We start from the raw sequence: 16,107 nt of genomic DNA, 5'->3' as shown, positions 1-16,107 counted from the left end.
ACCGTTACGGAACGGCCTTGGGCAGTGAAGCACCTTCGCTGTGAGTTCTCCTCCCCACCCCCCTCACCTTGGGCGTGGGGTTGGGGCTTTGATCTTGTTGCTGGATGTGAGGTTGCTGTTTTTCTGCTCATACCGGCCGAGGCCTGAGGCCTAGTCCGTGCTGTACGAGCAACCACATCCTGTCACTAACCAGTGGGTCATCAGCTCTGCATGGAACAAATTACGTAAGACCGACAGACACGGGGGCAGGTGATCATCGACTGAAGTACTGGTGCTTGAAGACGGCGAGCAACAGTCGTGTGTTGAGTGATTCTGCAGAGCAGCAAGGGAGCGGAGCGAGAAAGAGAGGGAAAAGGGGGTCAGGTCGACATTCTCCATTCACCGGCGGGCAGCAAGGTCCCAGCGCTCGAGGGACCCCGGAACGTTGCAGGGCCGCTCGCAGCTCTGTCGGAGGCTGGGGTTGTGAATCGGAGGATCGCAGGGTGAGTCCCGCCAAGGTTTGGGAAAGAGAAGCTGGTCCCAGGACACCGGGGAGAACTCCCCAACCCTACTCTTCTTCCAATAGCATCCCTGGGATTATACAGGTGCCGCCTGAGAGGGCAGCCGGGGCCCTCGGTTTAAGGTCTCGTCCCAAACATTGGCATATCTGACAGTGCGGCAGTCAGAACTGGCAACAGGGGAGTGTCTCTCTCTCCCCGTCCCTCCCTCGCTCTCTGTCTCTCTCTCTGTCTCTGTCTCTCTCTCCATCCCTCCCTCTCTCCCTCTCTCTCTCTCTGTCTCTCTCTCCCTCTCCATCCCTCCCACTCTCTCGCTCTCTCTGTCTCTCTCTCCCTCTCTCCCCGTCCCTCCCTCGCTCTCTCTGTCTCTCTCTCTCTCTCCGTCCCTCCCTCTCTCTGTCTCTCTCTCTGTCTCTCTCTCCCTCTCCGTCCCTCCCTCTCTCTCTCACTCTCTCTGTCTCTCTCTCTCCGTCCCTCTCTCTCCCCCTCTCGCTCTCTCTCTGTCTCTCTCTGCGTCCCTCTCTCGCTCTCTCTCTCTGTCTCTCTCTCTCTCCCTCTCTCCCTCTGTGTCTGTCTCTGTTGTTAGTGTATGTCGAGGGTATCTTGGTGTCTCTCTCTCTCCCTCCCTCTCTCCCTCTCTCTCTCTCTCTCTCTCTCTGTGTCTGTCTCTGTGTCTGTCTCTGTCGAGGGTATCTTGGTGTCGGTGGAATGTCTCCTGTCTTCGCTGACCTCTCCTCGAACCTCTTCGTTTCTCTGCCAGGATCGGAGTGGAATTTCACAGCTTTTGTTTCCTAAAAGGGAGGGAGAGATGGAGAGAGGGAAGGAGGGAGGAGGTGAACTGTGTGATGGAGCCTGGGCCCTTTCTGCTCTGTGTGTGGGGCTGAGGACCATTGTTTGTGGGAGCTTGCTGTGCGCAAATTAGCTGCCGCGTTTCCCACATCACAACAGTGACTACACTTCAAAAAGTACTTCATTGGCTGTGAAGCACTTTGGGATGTCTGGTGGTTGTGAGAGGCGCTATAGAAATGCAAGTCTTTCTTTTTAAATCGCCCTGTAACTTTTTTTTCTTTCTCTCTCTATCTCTCTCTATCTTACTCTTTCTCTTTGTCTCTCTCTAGCTCTCTTTCTTCCCAGTCTCTCTCTCTCTGACTCTCCCTCCCTCGCTCTCTCTCTCACACTCCCTCTCTCTATCTCCAACCCAAGGTCAGGGTGAGGCCTAGAGTAGGCCTCGGTTCGAGCCTAGCGAGCGGTTACTCGGTCTCCAGGGCGACCAATCCCGAGACGCGGCGGGTGGAGCAAAAAAAATGCATTCAGGGCGGGAGAGTAAATGGGACAACACCGAGACTCCAGCTCACATCTCGCTAAGATACCAGTGAGAATGTTTGACAGGCCTCCAAACAGATTTCACAGTCTCTCTCTCTCACTCTGCAGTTCGATGGAGCTGTTGAACATCAGTGGAATCGGCCTCCTCCTCCTCTCGATTCTTTCTCTCTGTGGTTTCCTGTTGCTGTGTGCAAACTGTCTCAAGGCTACAAAGGGTGAGTGCCTGCACAATCTGGAGGAGCTACAGCACTTGTTAGATACAGAGTAAAACACCCTCTACACTGTTGCATCAAACACTCCCAGGGCAGGTACAGCATGGGTTAGATACAGAGTAAAGCTCCCTCTACACTGTCCCATCAAACACTCCCAGGGCAGGTACAGCACAGGTTAGATACAGAGTAAAGCTCCCTCTACACTGTCCCATCAAACACTCCCAGGGCAGGTACAGCACGGGTTAGATACAGAGTAAAGCTCCCTCTACACTTTCCCATCAAATACTCCCAGGGCAGGTACAGCACGGGATGTGATACAGAGTAAAGCTCTCTCTGCACTGTCCCATCAAACACTCCAAGGGCAGGTGGAGCATGGGTTAGATACAGAGTAAAGCTCCCCCTACACTGCCCCATCGAACACTCCCAGGGCAGGTACAGCACGGTTTAGATACAGAGTAAAGCTCCCTCTACACTGCCCCATCAAACATTCCCAGAGCAGGTACAGCATGGGTTAGATACAGAGTAAAGCTCCCTCTAGACTGTCTCATTAAACACTCCCAGGGCAGGTACAGCACTGTTAGATACAGAGTAATATTCCCTCTACACTGTCCCATCAAACACTCACAGGGCAATTACAGTACAGGTTAGATACAGAGTAAAGCTCTCTCTACACTGTCTCATCAAACCCTCCCAGGACCGGCACAGCACGGGTTAGATACAGAGTAAAGCTCCCTCTACACTGTCGCATCAAACACTCCCAGGGGAGGTACAGCGTGGGTTAGATACAGAGTAAAGCTCCCTCTACACTGTCGCATCAAACACTCCCAGGGCAGGTACAGCACGGGTTAGATACAGAGTAAAGCTCCCTCTACACTGTCGCATCAAACACTCCCAGGGCAGGTACAGCACGGGTGAGATACAGTGTTAAGCTTCCTCTTGACACCATCCAGGACAAAGCAGCCCGCTTAATCGACACCCCATCCACCACCTTAAACATTCACTCCCTCCACCACCGGCGCACCGTGGCTGCAGTGTGTACCATCTACAAGATGCACTGCAGCAACTCGCCAAGGCTTCTTCGGCAGCACCTCCCAAACCTGCGACCTCTTCCACCTAGAAAGACAAGGGCAGCAGGCGCATGGGAACACCACCACCTCCCAGTCCCCCTCCAAGTCGTACAACTTACTGACTTAGAAGTATATCGCCGATCCTATATTGTCGCTGTGTCAAAATCCTGGAACTCCCTCCCTAGCATCACTGTGAGAGTACCTTCACCACACGGACTGCAGCGGTTCAAGAGGGTGGCTCACCGCCACCTTCTCGAGGGCAATTAGGGATGGGCAATAAATGCTGGCCTTGCCAGTGATGCCCACATCCTATGAACGAATAAAAAAAAATACAGATTAAAGATCCCGCTACACTGTTCCCAACAAATACACCCAGATCAGGTACAACACTGTTTAGATTGGACGCTCCTGGGCACAATGCACAGTCTGTTCCTGCCCTTTATTTTTCTCTGCTCCTAATCTCTGAATCTTCCATTATGCAGATCGGACCACTGCGCAGTTTGATGTGATACGAAATTCCAGGTAAGGTGGACATTACCTGGTGCCTTTAGATGCATTTTACTTCAGTCTGCTATTATGGTTCGTTCCGGGTCTCTTAAATTATGGCGAGTCCAAACATTCGATCAGGGAGGGTGCACGACCCTTGAACCCAGAGTTGCCAACTGACCTAACTTAATGGCGGTCAGGATTTGGCCTGCCCATCGCTCCTTTGCTGCCTACTGCTACCAGTCATGGTCTTCAGCCCAACCCATGGGCCTCAGTGACCATCCAATCCTCACCCCACAGAACCCATGAGACTTGGTGCCCATCGAGCTATCCAATCCTCACCCCACAGAACCCATGGGGCTTGGTGCCCATCGAGCCATCCAATCCTCACCCCACAGAACCCATGGGGCTTGGTGCCCATCGAGCCATCCAATCCTCACCCCACAGAACCCATGGGGCTTGGTGCCCATCGAGCCATCCAATCCTCACCCCACACACCCCATGGGACACGCTGATTTATTTACTTGTATTCATGCACGGGATGCGGGAGTCACTGGCAAGGCCGGCATTTATAGCCCATCTCTGATCGCCCTCGAGAAGGTGGTGGTGGTGGTGAGCCACCTTCTTGAACCGCTGCAGTCCGCGTGGTGAAGGTGCTCCCACAGTGCTGTTAGGGAAGGGAGTTCCAGGATTTGGACCCAGCGACGACGAAAGAACGGCCGATATATTTCCAAGTCAGGATGGTGTGTGACTTGGAGGGGAACTTGTAGGTGGTGGTGTTCCCGCGCGCCTTGTAAGATGCATGGAATTACCCCTCGGCCCGTCCAACAGTTTATCGAGTTCAGAGCCGTGAAACAGACAACACAATGGCCCAGAAATTAGGATCGGGAGCTTGCCGCGCGTGCAAGCCCCCGATGTGCACTCACCCGGCGCGCCGACATCTGAAGCCTGGGCCTGCTTGGAATTCCTGTCACTGGCCCGGTTCAGCTGTCGGCGCACTGTGCTTACCTGATCCAGCGGCGTAGTTAGTGCGATGTGCCGGCTGAGATCAGGTGAGCACTGGGCAGCCAATCAGGGGAGGGGAAACTTCATTCATGAGTTTGATAGTAAGAACTGTCAAACTCATGAAAAGTACGGGCGCCCAAAAGACTAGTTTAACTTTAAATAAAATTTTAAAAAACATCCCAATAATTAAATAAACTATAAATAACTTTTAAAAACTATTTTAAACAATTAATCAAATTTTTGAAAAAAATAATTTTTTTAAAATTCGGGTCTAAAAATAAACTTACCTTACTGTAAAGTCCTGAAAAACAATAAAGCTGAGGAAAAAATGTTATAATTTTAAGTAATAGACCACTTACCTTAAAGAATGCAGTCCTTATGTCTCCTTTTTACATTCGTAAAAAGGAGAGGCCCTTACACACGCGCGAACCTGTGGGGAAAAAAGGAATTCCAGCGCGCATGTGCAGACTCCTGCGTGCACGCGTTCGTCCTTTGAATCCCTTGGTTCAGAGGACAGGAAATGCCAGTTTTCCACGCATGCGCTGTGCATGCTGAAAACCGGCACTTCCATCGGGCCCACGCGTGAGTACTCCGTCCGTACTCACGCTTTGGGCCCGGAATTACTGGGCCAATACCCAAGAATTTCAGGGAAAAACTTTCTTTTACTTAAAAATCAGCAAGAGATTACCAGTAGGCATCTAATAGTACTGTTGCCTATAACAGACCCCGATTATACTTAAAGCATACACAGGTTTATTCCTTCACTTTAAACTCAAGCGATCAGAAGCAAACACCACATACGTACTGACGTAATAAAACTCACTACGTACTTGGTTTGGGTATAAAGCAAGGCTTTAATCAACTTGTTTCAAAACATGGAGGTCTAGTTATCATTCACTAGTCCCTGTTTACACAATGTCCTGGGCAAGCTGGGCCCACGCCCGAGAATTTATACTCCTTGGACGGCGCCACCAGCTGGCTGTCCAGCGTTATTTCATGAGTCTTTCTTCATGGATCATAAGATTCATAACACGTACTAACACCCGCGAGTGGTCGGTTCGGCAATGCCCAGACCTACGACTTTAACTGGCAACTGACCAGGTTGCCCTGACCGCAGCCCCGAGTGTGTTTTTAACGTCTTTTATAACCCAAAACCTCGAGAGCCGCCCACAGCATACGTGTCCCAAACTGTGTGAAAAATGGTCAGCAATTGTTTTCCTCTTCTTATCAGCGGTCAGTCAGTCAGTGGGTGGTCCGCACGACCGGTTACACCACTTGCCTGAAGACGTTCCTGCCTTTGTAACGCCCGACCATTTCACAGATCACAGAAATCACAGAAACCCCACAGTGCAGATAGAGGCCATTTCGGCCCATCGAGCCTGCACCGACACATATCCCACCTGATCCCCGTAACCCCTACACCAACACATATCCCACCCTATCCCCGTAACCCCACGTATTTAATCCCCCTAACACTAAGGGTCAATTTATCATAGCCAATCAACCTAACCCGCACATCTTTGTTCCTGCTCAGGGCCTGTCGCTTCTTCATCTGAGTAACAGCTTGCAGCCGCAGCGGTTTTACATTAACTCAAAGAGTTGGAATAAACGGGTCTTTTTCTGAGTGGCAGGCGGTGACTAGTGGGGTACCGCAGGGATCGGCGCTAGGACCCCAGCTATTCACAATGGCCCAGAAATTCGGGTTGGGGGCTTCCCGCGGGTGCAAGCCTCCGATCTGCACTTACACGCTGCGTCACGGGGGGCGTTTCATGGCGTGTGTGGGCGGGGTCTAATCCTTCAAACTGCCATAGTGCGGGAGCGTGAAAAACCAGAGACCGGAGCGGCAGGGATCCATCGGGCCGGGCCTGAAGCGCTCTTTCCCCGCCTCTCTCTCCAGGCTAATCCCAAAATAAATCCAGCAGTGGAGCGGCATCGGAGGCCCGCAGCGGGAGCTCATCAGGGCTCACTCGGGCTGGGCCTGAGGCGCTAGGCCGTGCACAGGGGCTCGGGTCGGAGCGGGAGCTCAGCTGAGGTCAGTCGGGCCGGGCCTGAGGCGCTAGGCCACGCATGGGGGCTCGGGCCGGAGCGGGAGCTCAGCTGAGGTCTGTCGGGCCAGGCCTGAGGCGCTAGTCCGCGCATGGGGGCGCGGGCCGGAGCAGGAGCTCAGCTGAGGTCAGTCGGGCCGGGCTTGAGGCGCTAGGCCATGCACGTGGGCTCGGGCCGAGCGGGTGCTCATCTGAGGTCAGTCGGGCCGGGCTTGAGGCGCTAGGCCGCGCACGGGGGCTCGGGCCGGAGCGGGAGCTCAGCTGAGGTCAGTCGGGCCGGGCCTGAGGCGCTAGGCCATGCACGGGGGCTCGGGCCGGAGCGGGAGCTCAGCTGAAGTCAGTCGGGCCGGGCTTGAGGCGCTAGGCCGCGCACGGGGGCTCGGGCCAGAGCGGGAGCTCAGCTGAGGTCAGTCGGGCTGGGCTTGAGGCGCTAGGCCGCGCACGGGGGCTCGGGCCGGAGCGGGAGCTCAGCTGAGGTCTGTCGGGCCAGGCCTGAGGCGCAGTCCGCGCATGGGGGCACGGGCCGGAGCAGGAGCTCAGCTGAGGTCAGTCGGGCCGGGCTTGAGGCGCTAGGCCACGCACGTGGGCTCGGGCCGAGCGGGTGCTCATCTGAGGTCAGTCGGGCCGGGCTTGAGGCGCTAGGCTGCGCACGGGGGCTCGGGCCGGAGCGGGAGCTCAGCTGAGGTCAGTCGGGCCGGGCCTGAGGCGCTAGGCCGTGCACGGGGGCTCGGGCCGGAGCGGGAGCTCAGCTGAAGTCAGTCGGGCCGGGCTTGAGGCGCTAGGCCGCGCACGGGGGCTCGGGCCAGAGCGGGAGCTCAGCTGAGGTCAGTCGGGCTGGGCTTGAGGCGCTAGGCCGCGCACGGGGGCTCGGGCCGGAGCGGGAGCTCAGCTGAGGTCAGTCAGGCCAGGCCTGAGGCCCTAGGGAGGGAGAGGGGAGGGAGGGAGAGAGAGGAAAGGAGGGAGAGACAGGGGGAGGGAGAGAGAGAGGGGGAGGGAGAGACAGGGGGAGGGAGAGAGAGAGGGGGAGGGGGGGAGAGAGGGAGGGAGAGGAGAGGGGGAGAGGGGGAGAAGGAGAGAGGGGGAGAGGGGGGAGGTGGGAGAGAGGAAAGGAGGGAGAGACGGGGGAGGGAGAGAGAGAGGGGGAGGGAGGGAGAGGAGAGGGAGAGAGGGAGAGGGGAGGGAGGGAGAGAGAGGGAGGGAGAGAGAGCGGGGAGGGAGGGGGAGAGAGGGAGGGAGAGAGAGCAGGGAGGGAGGGGGAGAGAGCGAGAGAAAGGGGAGAGAGAGTGGGGAGAGAGAGAGGGGCAGGGAGAGAGAGGGGGAGGGAGAGAGAGGGTGAGGGAGGGAATGAGTGAGGGGGTGGGAGAGGGAGCGCGGGGAAGGGAGTCTCTGTCTCCTCACACAACACACACACAGACTGAGCGATTAGAACCTCCGGCTTCACCTACATCTCCTCTCTCTGGATCCTTCTTTTAAAAATTTTAAAACCCACAATATCGCCTTCTTCCTTCCTTCCTTCCTTCGGCTGCCGCGATTCAAACTTCCCGCCGACCTCACAAAATGGCGGCCGCCCTTCTTTACCTGCCGGGCTCTGAGTCCCAGCCCCTTCCCCGGGGTGTCTTCCTCTCTTCTCTATCTCCTTCCCTCACTCTCTCCTTCCCTCTCTCCTCTCTCCTCCTTCCCTCTCTCTCTCTCTCTCCTTCCCCCTCTCTCTCTCTCTCCTTCCTCTCTCTCTCTCTCTCCTTCCCTCTCTGTCTCTCTCTCCTTCCCTTTCTCTCTCTCTCTCCTTCCCTCTCTCTCTCCTTCCCCCCTCTCTCTCTCTCTCTCCTTCCCCCTCTCTCTCTCTCCTTCCCCCTCTCTCTCTCTCCTTCCCCCCTCTCTCTCTCTCTCTCTCTCTCCTTCCCCCTCTCTCTCTTTCCCTCTCTCTCTCTTTCTCCTTCCCACACAGACAGACAGACAGACGGACTCATTTATATATATAAAAATTATTTTTTCTTTTTCATAACAGCATGCCCTCAAGAAAATGTAGCAGACTTGGACGCACCACTTCTGACTGGTGATCTCCATTAACAAAAAATGAAGTTAAAGAACCACCTCCTGGGTGCTTAAGAAGAGTTCTTCAATCCTAACAGTCTCATAAACAGTTTTATAAACATGGCACAGGGTTCTTGAGTTCCCTCGGCACCGCCGGGCACTCCAGCTAGTAAACTATAAATTACATGAAATAACTATTTTAAACAATAGGTTAAATTTTTGAAAAATTTATTTGCATTTTCTAACAGGGCTAAAAATAAACTTACCTTTCTTTAAAGTATTTAAAAATAATAAACCTGTGGAAAAAATGTTTTATTTTAATTAATTCACCACTTACCTTGTAAAAAGCAGGCCTTGCGACTGCTTTTTACATGTCTAACTTCTGGAGACCTTACCCTCCCGGGAAAACCTGCCAAAAAAATGTAAGTTCGATGCACACGCGCAGCCCCTCCCGCGCACGCGTTCGACTTCTGAACCCCTTCTTTCAGGGGAACTGAAGTGCCGGTTTCCCGCACATGTGCAGTACATGCACGAAACCGGGCACTTCCATTGGGCTTACAGGTGAGTACCCCATGAGTACTCACCCGTGGAGACCCGAATTTCTGGGCCAATATATATTAATGATCTAGACAAGGGGACTAGATGTAATATCTCCAAGTTTGCAGATGACACAAAGCTGGGTGGGCGTGTGTGCTGTGAGGAGGATGCAGAGAAACTCCAGTATGATTTGGACAGGTTGGGTGACTGGCAGATGCACGGCAGATGCAGTATAATATGAATAAATGCGAGGTTATCTACTTTGGTGGCAAAAACAGGAAGGGCAGATTATTATCTGAAAGGCAATAGATTGAGAAAAGGGGAAGTGCAACGAGTCCTGGGTGTCCTTGTGCACCAGTCGCTGAAGGGAAGCATGCAGGTGCAGCAGGCAGTTAAGAAGGCAAATGGTATGTTGGCCTTCATAGCGAGAGGATTCAGTACAGGAGCATGGATGTCTTGCTGCAGTTGTACAGGGCCTTGCGTGAGACCACACCTTGAGTATTGTGTGCGAGTTTTGATCGCCTTATCTGAGGAAGGATGTTCTTGCCATGGAGGGAGTGTAGCGAAGATTCACCAGACTGATACCTGGGATGGCAGGGATGACGTATGAAGAGAGATTGGGTCGATTAGGCTTATATTCACTGGAGTTTAGAAGAATGAAAGGGATCTCATTGAAACTTATAAAATTCTAACAGGAGTAGACAGACTAGATGCAGGAAGGATGTTCCCGATGGTCGGGGAGTCCAGAACCAGGGGTCACAGTCTAAGGATAAGGGTTAAGCCATTTAGGACAGAGATGAGGAGGAATTTCTTCACCCAGAGAGTGGTGAACCTATGGAATTCTCTACCACAGAAGGCAGTTGAGGCCAAATCATTAAATATATTCAAGAAGGAGTTAGATATAGTTCTTAAGGCTAAAGGGATCAAGGGACATGGGGAGAAAGGCAGGGACAGGGTACTGAATTTGGATGATCAGCCACGATCTCATTGAATGGCAGAGCAGGCTTGAAGGGCTGAATGGCCTACTCCTATCTTCTATGTTTCTATGTAACATTTGTTCAGCAGAAAGTCTCTTGGCCTCTCAAGGCATGCTGGTACATAAAATTTGGTCAACTTTTAGGCTTGGTGAAGTTACAGCAAACTTTTACAGTAAATGATGGATCCTTACAGCCTGCTGCCCTCATCTTTCCAGGCGGCAGAGTTTGAGGGTTTGGGAGCTGCTGTCGAAGAAGCCTTACATCTTGTAGATGGTACACACTGTAGCCACGGTACGCTGCTGGTGGAGGGAGTGAATGTTTAAGGTGGTGAATTGGGTGCCAATCAAGCAGGCTGTTTTGTCCTGGATGGTGTCGAGCTTCTTGAGTGTTGTACCCAGCCTCTGACCAGCTCTTGTAGCCACAGTATTTATGTGGCTGGTCCAGTTAAGTTTCTGGTCAATGGTGACCCCCAGGATATTGATGGTGGTGGATTTGGCGATGGTAATCCCATCAGACACAGTGACCATCGAACCATCCAATCCTCACCCACACATCCGATGGGCCTCAAACAAGGAACCTGTTGGAAAGAACCAGACTTCATTACCCTTGGCATGGGGCTCACTATAGGCTGGTAGAACCATCTGGCAGCCCCACGGGAAGTGGTGGCACTGGTGGACTTGCCAACATGTTTCCTCTTCTCTTCTGTTTCAGGGATCCCAGGGCAGAACCCCTCACCATCGGCCAGACTGGTAAGCATTGTCTTCTCATCCAAGACACATCTGGTTAATATATCATGACCCAGTCTCCTGTGTGGTTGATCAGCCGTTGGTTTTACAAGAGGCTGTTAAAAAAACAGAGAATATCGATTCTTCTGGGACCCCAAACCTCAATCTCCAACCCGTCCCCTAACATTAACCCTTACCCTGAAACCAACTCAGACTCCAACGCTAACCCCTGACCCTGAGCCTGACATCAACACCCACCACAACAACTAACCCCAACACTGAAACTAACCTCAAACCTAGCCCTAACCCTAACCCTAACCACTAACCCCAACACTGAAACTAACCCTAACACTAACACTAACACTAACACTGAAACTAACCCTAACACTAACACTAACCCCAAACCTAACCCTAACCCCAACCCTAACCCCAACACTGAAAGTAACCCCAACCCTAACCTAAACCTAACCCAAACCCTAACTCTAACCCTAACCCTAACCCAAACCCTAACCTTAACCCTAACCACTAACCCAACACTGAAACTAACACTAACACTAACACTAACACTAACACTAACACTGAAACTAACCCTAACACTAACACTAACACTAACCCCAACACTGAAACTAACCCTAACACTAACACTAACACTAACACTAACCCCAACACTGAAACTAACCCTAACACTAACACTAACACTAACACTAACCCCAACACTGAAACTAACCCTAACACTAACACTAACCCCAAACCTAAAACTAACCCCAACCCCAACCCTAACCCCAACACTGAAAGTAACCCCAACCCTAACCCTAACCCTAACCTCAACCCTAACCCTAACCTAAACCTAACCCAAACCCTAACTCTAACTCTAACCCTAACCCTAACCCTATCACTAGCTCTAATCCAAACCCTAACACTAACCTATCCCGAACGATAATTGTAATGATATCAGCAAATAGTGATGATATTTGTCTGTGTTTGATTACTTATGCCTTACAGCATATTTGTCTGTGTTTTTGATTACTTGTGCCTGACCAGCAGAGGTCATGTGAGAGACAAGCAGTCCAGAGGAGTTTTACTTTCAGTTTCATTCTAGATGCATCACAGCATAGTGTGTTCTGTAAAAAGCTGTAGAAAGTCTTGAACAAGACTTTAGATTAAACAACATTCTCTTTCAGAAATGAGTCTTTATTGAACCCAAAAAGAAATCAAAACATGATGTCAGAAGTGGCTGAAAGAGAAAAAATCTGAAGTTAGCAACTTGATGGGACAGTGAAAGCAGTTGTGGCAAGTAAGCGAAATCAGCTCTCCACATATTAGCAAGCCAGAAGAGAACATCGTTGCTTACCATTAGAGAATAGCTAACGAAGTGAAAAAATGGAAGGTTTACTCCCACCGGCGACGCTTCAATTGACAGGTAATGTGGCTGAAAATTGGAGAAGGTTCAAACAACATTTAGAGTTGTATTTAGCGGCAATCGGAGCTGACGAGAAAAGTGATAAACAAAAATCGTCCGTGTTCTTGCATGTCGTGGGTGATGCAGCGCTGGAGGTATATAATAATTTCATATTTGCTGTTGATGGAGACAAAATGAAGCTAGATAAAATAATGGAACAGTTTGAGGCCTACTGCATACCTAAACGCAACGTGACCTTTGAGAGGCACAAATTTTTCACATGTGTACAGAAAATCGGCGAGACTATTGATCAGTATGTGACTGAACTGAGAAACCGGAGCAAATCGTGTGAATTTGGGGGACTCACAGACTCGCTGATAAAAGACAGACTGGTGTGTGGTATTCCAGATAATGGTCTAAGGGAAAGGCTGCTAAGAGAGCAAGATCTAGACCTGGGAAAAGCCATAGCATTGTGTAGGGCTACAGAGACTGTGAAGTTGCAGGCAAAGGAGCTGTTCAGTGACAGTAGCTGCAACGTGGATGCAGTGAGAAAGAACGGATACAAACCGTTTAACAAAGAGAGCGCCAGTGTGAAAAAAGAGCCGTGGCCAGCAAACGAAAATGAAAGAGACAATCGGAAGTCATGTAGTCGATGCGGTACACAGCATCCACCAAGAAAGTGTCCAGCATATGGTAAAACATGCAATAGATGCAACAAAAACAACCATTATGCCCGTTGCTGTAAGAACCAAGCGCAACAAAGCAAGGTCCATACAGTAGATGAAAGCGAGATAGAGGAATTCAATGTAGATGTTGTGTCTGAAAACAAAAAAGAAAGAGACTGGATGTTGACACTAAAAGTGAATGACATACACATTCCATTTAAATTGGATACTGGAGCACAAGTTAATGTGATATCAGAGACCGATTTTAAGAGAATTAGACCCAGACCAAAGTTACATGGAATACAAGTGAAAGTGACCGGATACTCAGGTACTGATATACCAGTGAAAGGAAAATGCATTGTCAAAGTAACACACAAGGACAGAGAGCACACGCTAGCATTAATCGTGGTGCCAAAGGATGTGCAAGCCATACTAGGGTTAAAAGCCTGTGAAAGACTGAACCTGGTAAAGAGAGTCCTCGTTGTGGAAAGCGAAGGAGAGACAGTCTATGATGAACTCATGAAAGAGTACAAAGACCTATTTAAGGGTCTAGGCTGCATTCCAGGAGAACACACGATCAGAGTAGATAAAAGTATGACACCGGTCATACATCCATGCAGAAAAGTTCCGTTTGCTCTTCAAAAGCAACTGAAGGCAGAGTTGGATAGGATGGAAAGCCTGAACGTGATTCAGAAGATAGATGAGCCAACTGAGTGGGTGAGTTCCCTCGTCGTAGTGGACAAAAAGAATGGAAAGCTCAGAATTTGCCTGGATCCAAGAGATCTAAACAGAGCAATAAAGAGAGAGCACTTCAAGCTTCCTACACGTGAGGAAATCATGGCACAGTTTGCAAATGCAAAATATTTCAGCAAGTTAGATGCATCCTCAGGATTTTGGCAGATGAAGCTGGACGAAGCAAGTTCAAGACTGTGCACGTTCAACACTCCATTTGGCAGATACAGATTCCTAAGGTTGCCATTTGGCATTGCCTCAGCTCCTGAAGTGTATCACAAGACTATCCATATGGTCTATGAGCACCTGGAGGGAGTTGATACATCAATGGATGACATCATAGTAAGGGGAACCACGAGAACTGAGCATGACGAGAGACTGAAAAAAGTGCTGGAAGCAACAAGGAAAACAAACCTGAAGCTGAATAGAGAGAAATGCCAGCTCGGGGTGACAGAACTGACATTCGTGGGAGATATCCTTAACAGTGAGGGCATCAGACCAGATCCCAGAAAGGTGTCCGCCATTGAGAATATGCCAAGGCCACAATGCAAAAAGGACGTGCAGAGGTTTAATGGAATGATCAACTACATGGGTAAATTCATATCCAACCTCTCAGAAAAAATAGCGCCACTGAGAAGACTAACTGAAAAGAACATAGAATGGGAATGGAATCATGAGCATGAGAAGTCATGGAGCGATCTAAAGAAACTGCTCACAGAGGAACCAGTTCTGAGGTTTTATGACCCAGCGAGACCTATCAAGATATCATCAGATGCATCACAGAGTGGGCTCGGTGCCGTTCTTCTGCAACAATATGACGACTGGCAACCTATTGCATATGCATCGCGCTCAATGACAGACGCGGAGACGCGATATGCTCAAATAGAAAAGGAGCTGCTCAGCATCACATACGCCTGTGAAAGATTTCACCAGTTTGTGGCAGGACAAGCAATCAGTGTAGAGACTGACCATAAGCCCTTGATTGCATTGTTCCAAAAGCCACTAAATAGCTGTCCGCTTAGAATACAAAGAATGATGATCAGGCTGCAACGCTATACACTGAATGTTGCGTACACACCGGGTAAGCTGATGTATACAGCAGACACGTTGTCCAGAGCTGTTGACCCAAGTGAGCCCGCAAACACCACAATGGATGAAAAAGTGAACGCCTACGTGGACATGATCACAAGTGCATTGCCCATAGCAGATGTAAAAATGGAGCTCATAAAGACTGAGACAAACAAAGATGAAACAATGAGACGACTGAGAAAAAGCATCTTGGATGGATGGCCCAACATGAAGCAAGACTGCTCACCTGATATAGCAGAGTACTGGAACTGCAGGGCGGAACTATCAGTGGTCGAAGACATCATCTATAAAGGAAGTAAAATAGTTATCCCAAAGAGTCTGAGAAGAGAGATGCTAAAAAAGATCCATGGAGGACATCTGGGAATTGAAAAGTGTAAGAAAAGAGCACGAGAGGTGATGTACTGGCCACGAATCAACCAAGATGTGACAAATGAGGTGTCAAACTGCACAATATGCCTGAAATATTGAGCAAGCAATCCGGTAGAACCACTAAAGCCACACCCAGCACCAGACAGACCTTACCAGAAGGTAGGCACTGACCTATTCGTATGTCAAGGGAAGGACTATCTTGTCGTCACAGACTATTACTCCCTGTATCCAGAGGTTTGTAGACTGTACACCACCACTGCAGAAGCTGTGATAAGAAGTATGAAAGCCATATTCTCCAGACATGGCGTGGCAAGCGAGGTCTTCACAGACAACGGACCCCAGTTTAACAATGCAAATTTCCGACACTTTGCCAAAGAGTGGGACTTTGTCCACACAACGTCAAGTCCTCACTATCCACAGTCCAATGGACTAGTGGAAAAATCGGTCCAGACAGTGAAAAGACTGATGTACAAGGCAAAAGACAGTGGAACTGACTTCTACCAAAGCATGCTTGTATACCGCACAACGCCGCTCGAGTGTGGTATGTCACCAGCCCAACTCCTGATGGGACGTCGGCTAAGGTCAAACCTACCCATCCCGGAGAACTTCCTGAAAACAAAAGAGGGGGAGAAAGTGAGGAAGTTCAAAGAGCAACAGAAAGAAAAGCAAAAGTACTACTATGACAGAGGAACACAAAACCTACCTGAACTCCACACTGGTGACCAAGTAAGGTTGAAAGACAAAGCAAACACATGGACTCAGAAGGGAACTGTCCTGAGTGAAGTTCAATCAAGATCATACACCATTCAGACAGATGAGGGTGCTGTTCTGAGAAGAAATCGTCGAGATCTTCTCATGGGACCAGCCACAGCAGGTCAAGAGACTGATACTGGTGAACAACCTGATCACACAGCTGAGAACCAATCATCTGAGGCAACAACTCAGATT

At 50.3% G+C, this 16,107-nt stretch overlaps 1 protein-coding gene across 2 annotated transcripts in view; it reads left to right on the top strand.

Moving 5' to 3' along the window:
- Nucleotides 1-256: 256 nt before the first annotated feature.
- LOC147094863 (uncharacterized) overlaps nucleotides 257-16,107 on the top strand; it is a 202,585-nt gene continuing 186,734 nt past the window's right edge. For both annotated transcript variants that reach the window (XM_085974473.1, XM_085974471.1), the window contains exons 1-4: nucleotides 257-482; nucleotides 1,929-2,035; nucleotides 3,582-3,621; nucleotides 10,892-10,929. In XM_085974473.1, coding sequence (XP_085830599.1) covers nucleotides 1,933-2,035; nucleotides 3,582-3,621; nucleotides 10,892-10,929 — 181 coding nt within the window. In that variant the 5' untranslated portion in view covers nucleotides 257-482; nucleotides 1,929-1,932. The remainder of the gene's footprint in view (nucleotides 483-1,928; nucleotides 2,036-3,581; nucleotides 3,622-10,891; nucleotides 10,930-16,107) is intronic.

The sequence above is a fragment of the Somniosus microcephalus genome, unplaced genomic scaffold, assembly GCF_052327205.1.
Source record: "Somniosus microcephalus isolate GS21.2 unplaced genomic scaffold, FLI_Smic_1.0 unresolved_chr1, whole genome shotgun sequence".
NCBI lineage: Eukaryota > Metazoa > Chordata > Chondrichthyes > Squaliformes > Somniosidae > Somniosus > Somniosus microcephalus.
This window is presented reverse-complemented; position numbering and strand designations above follow the sequence as displayed.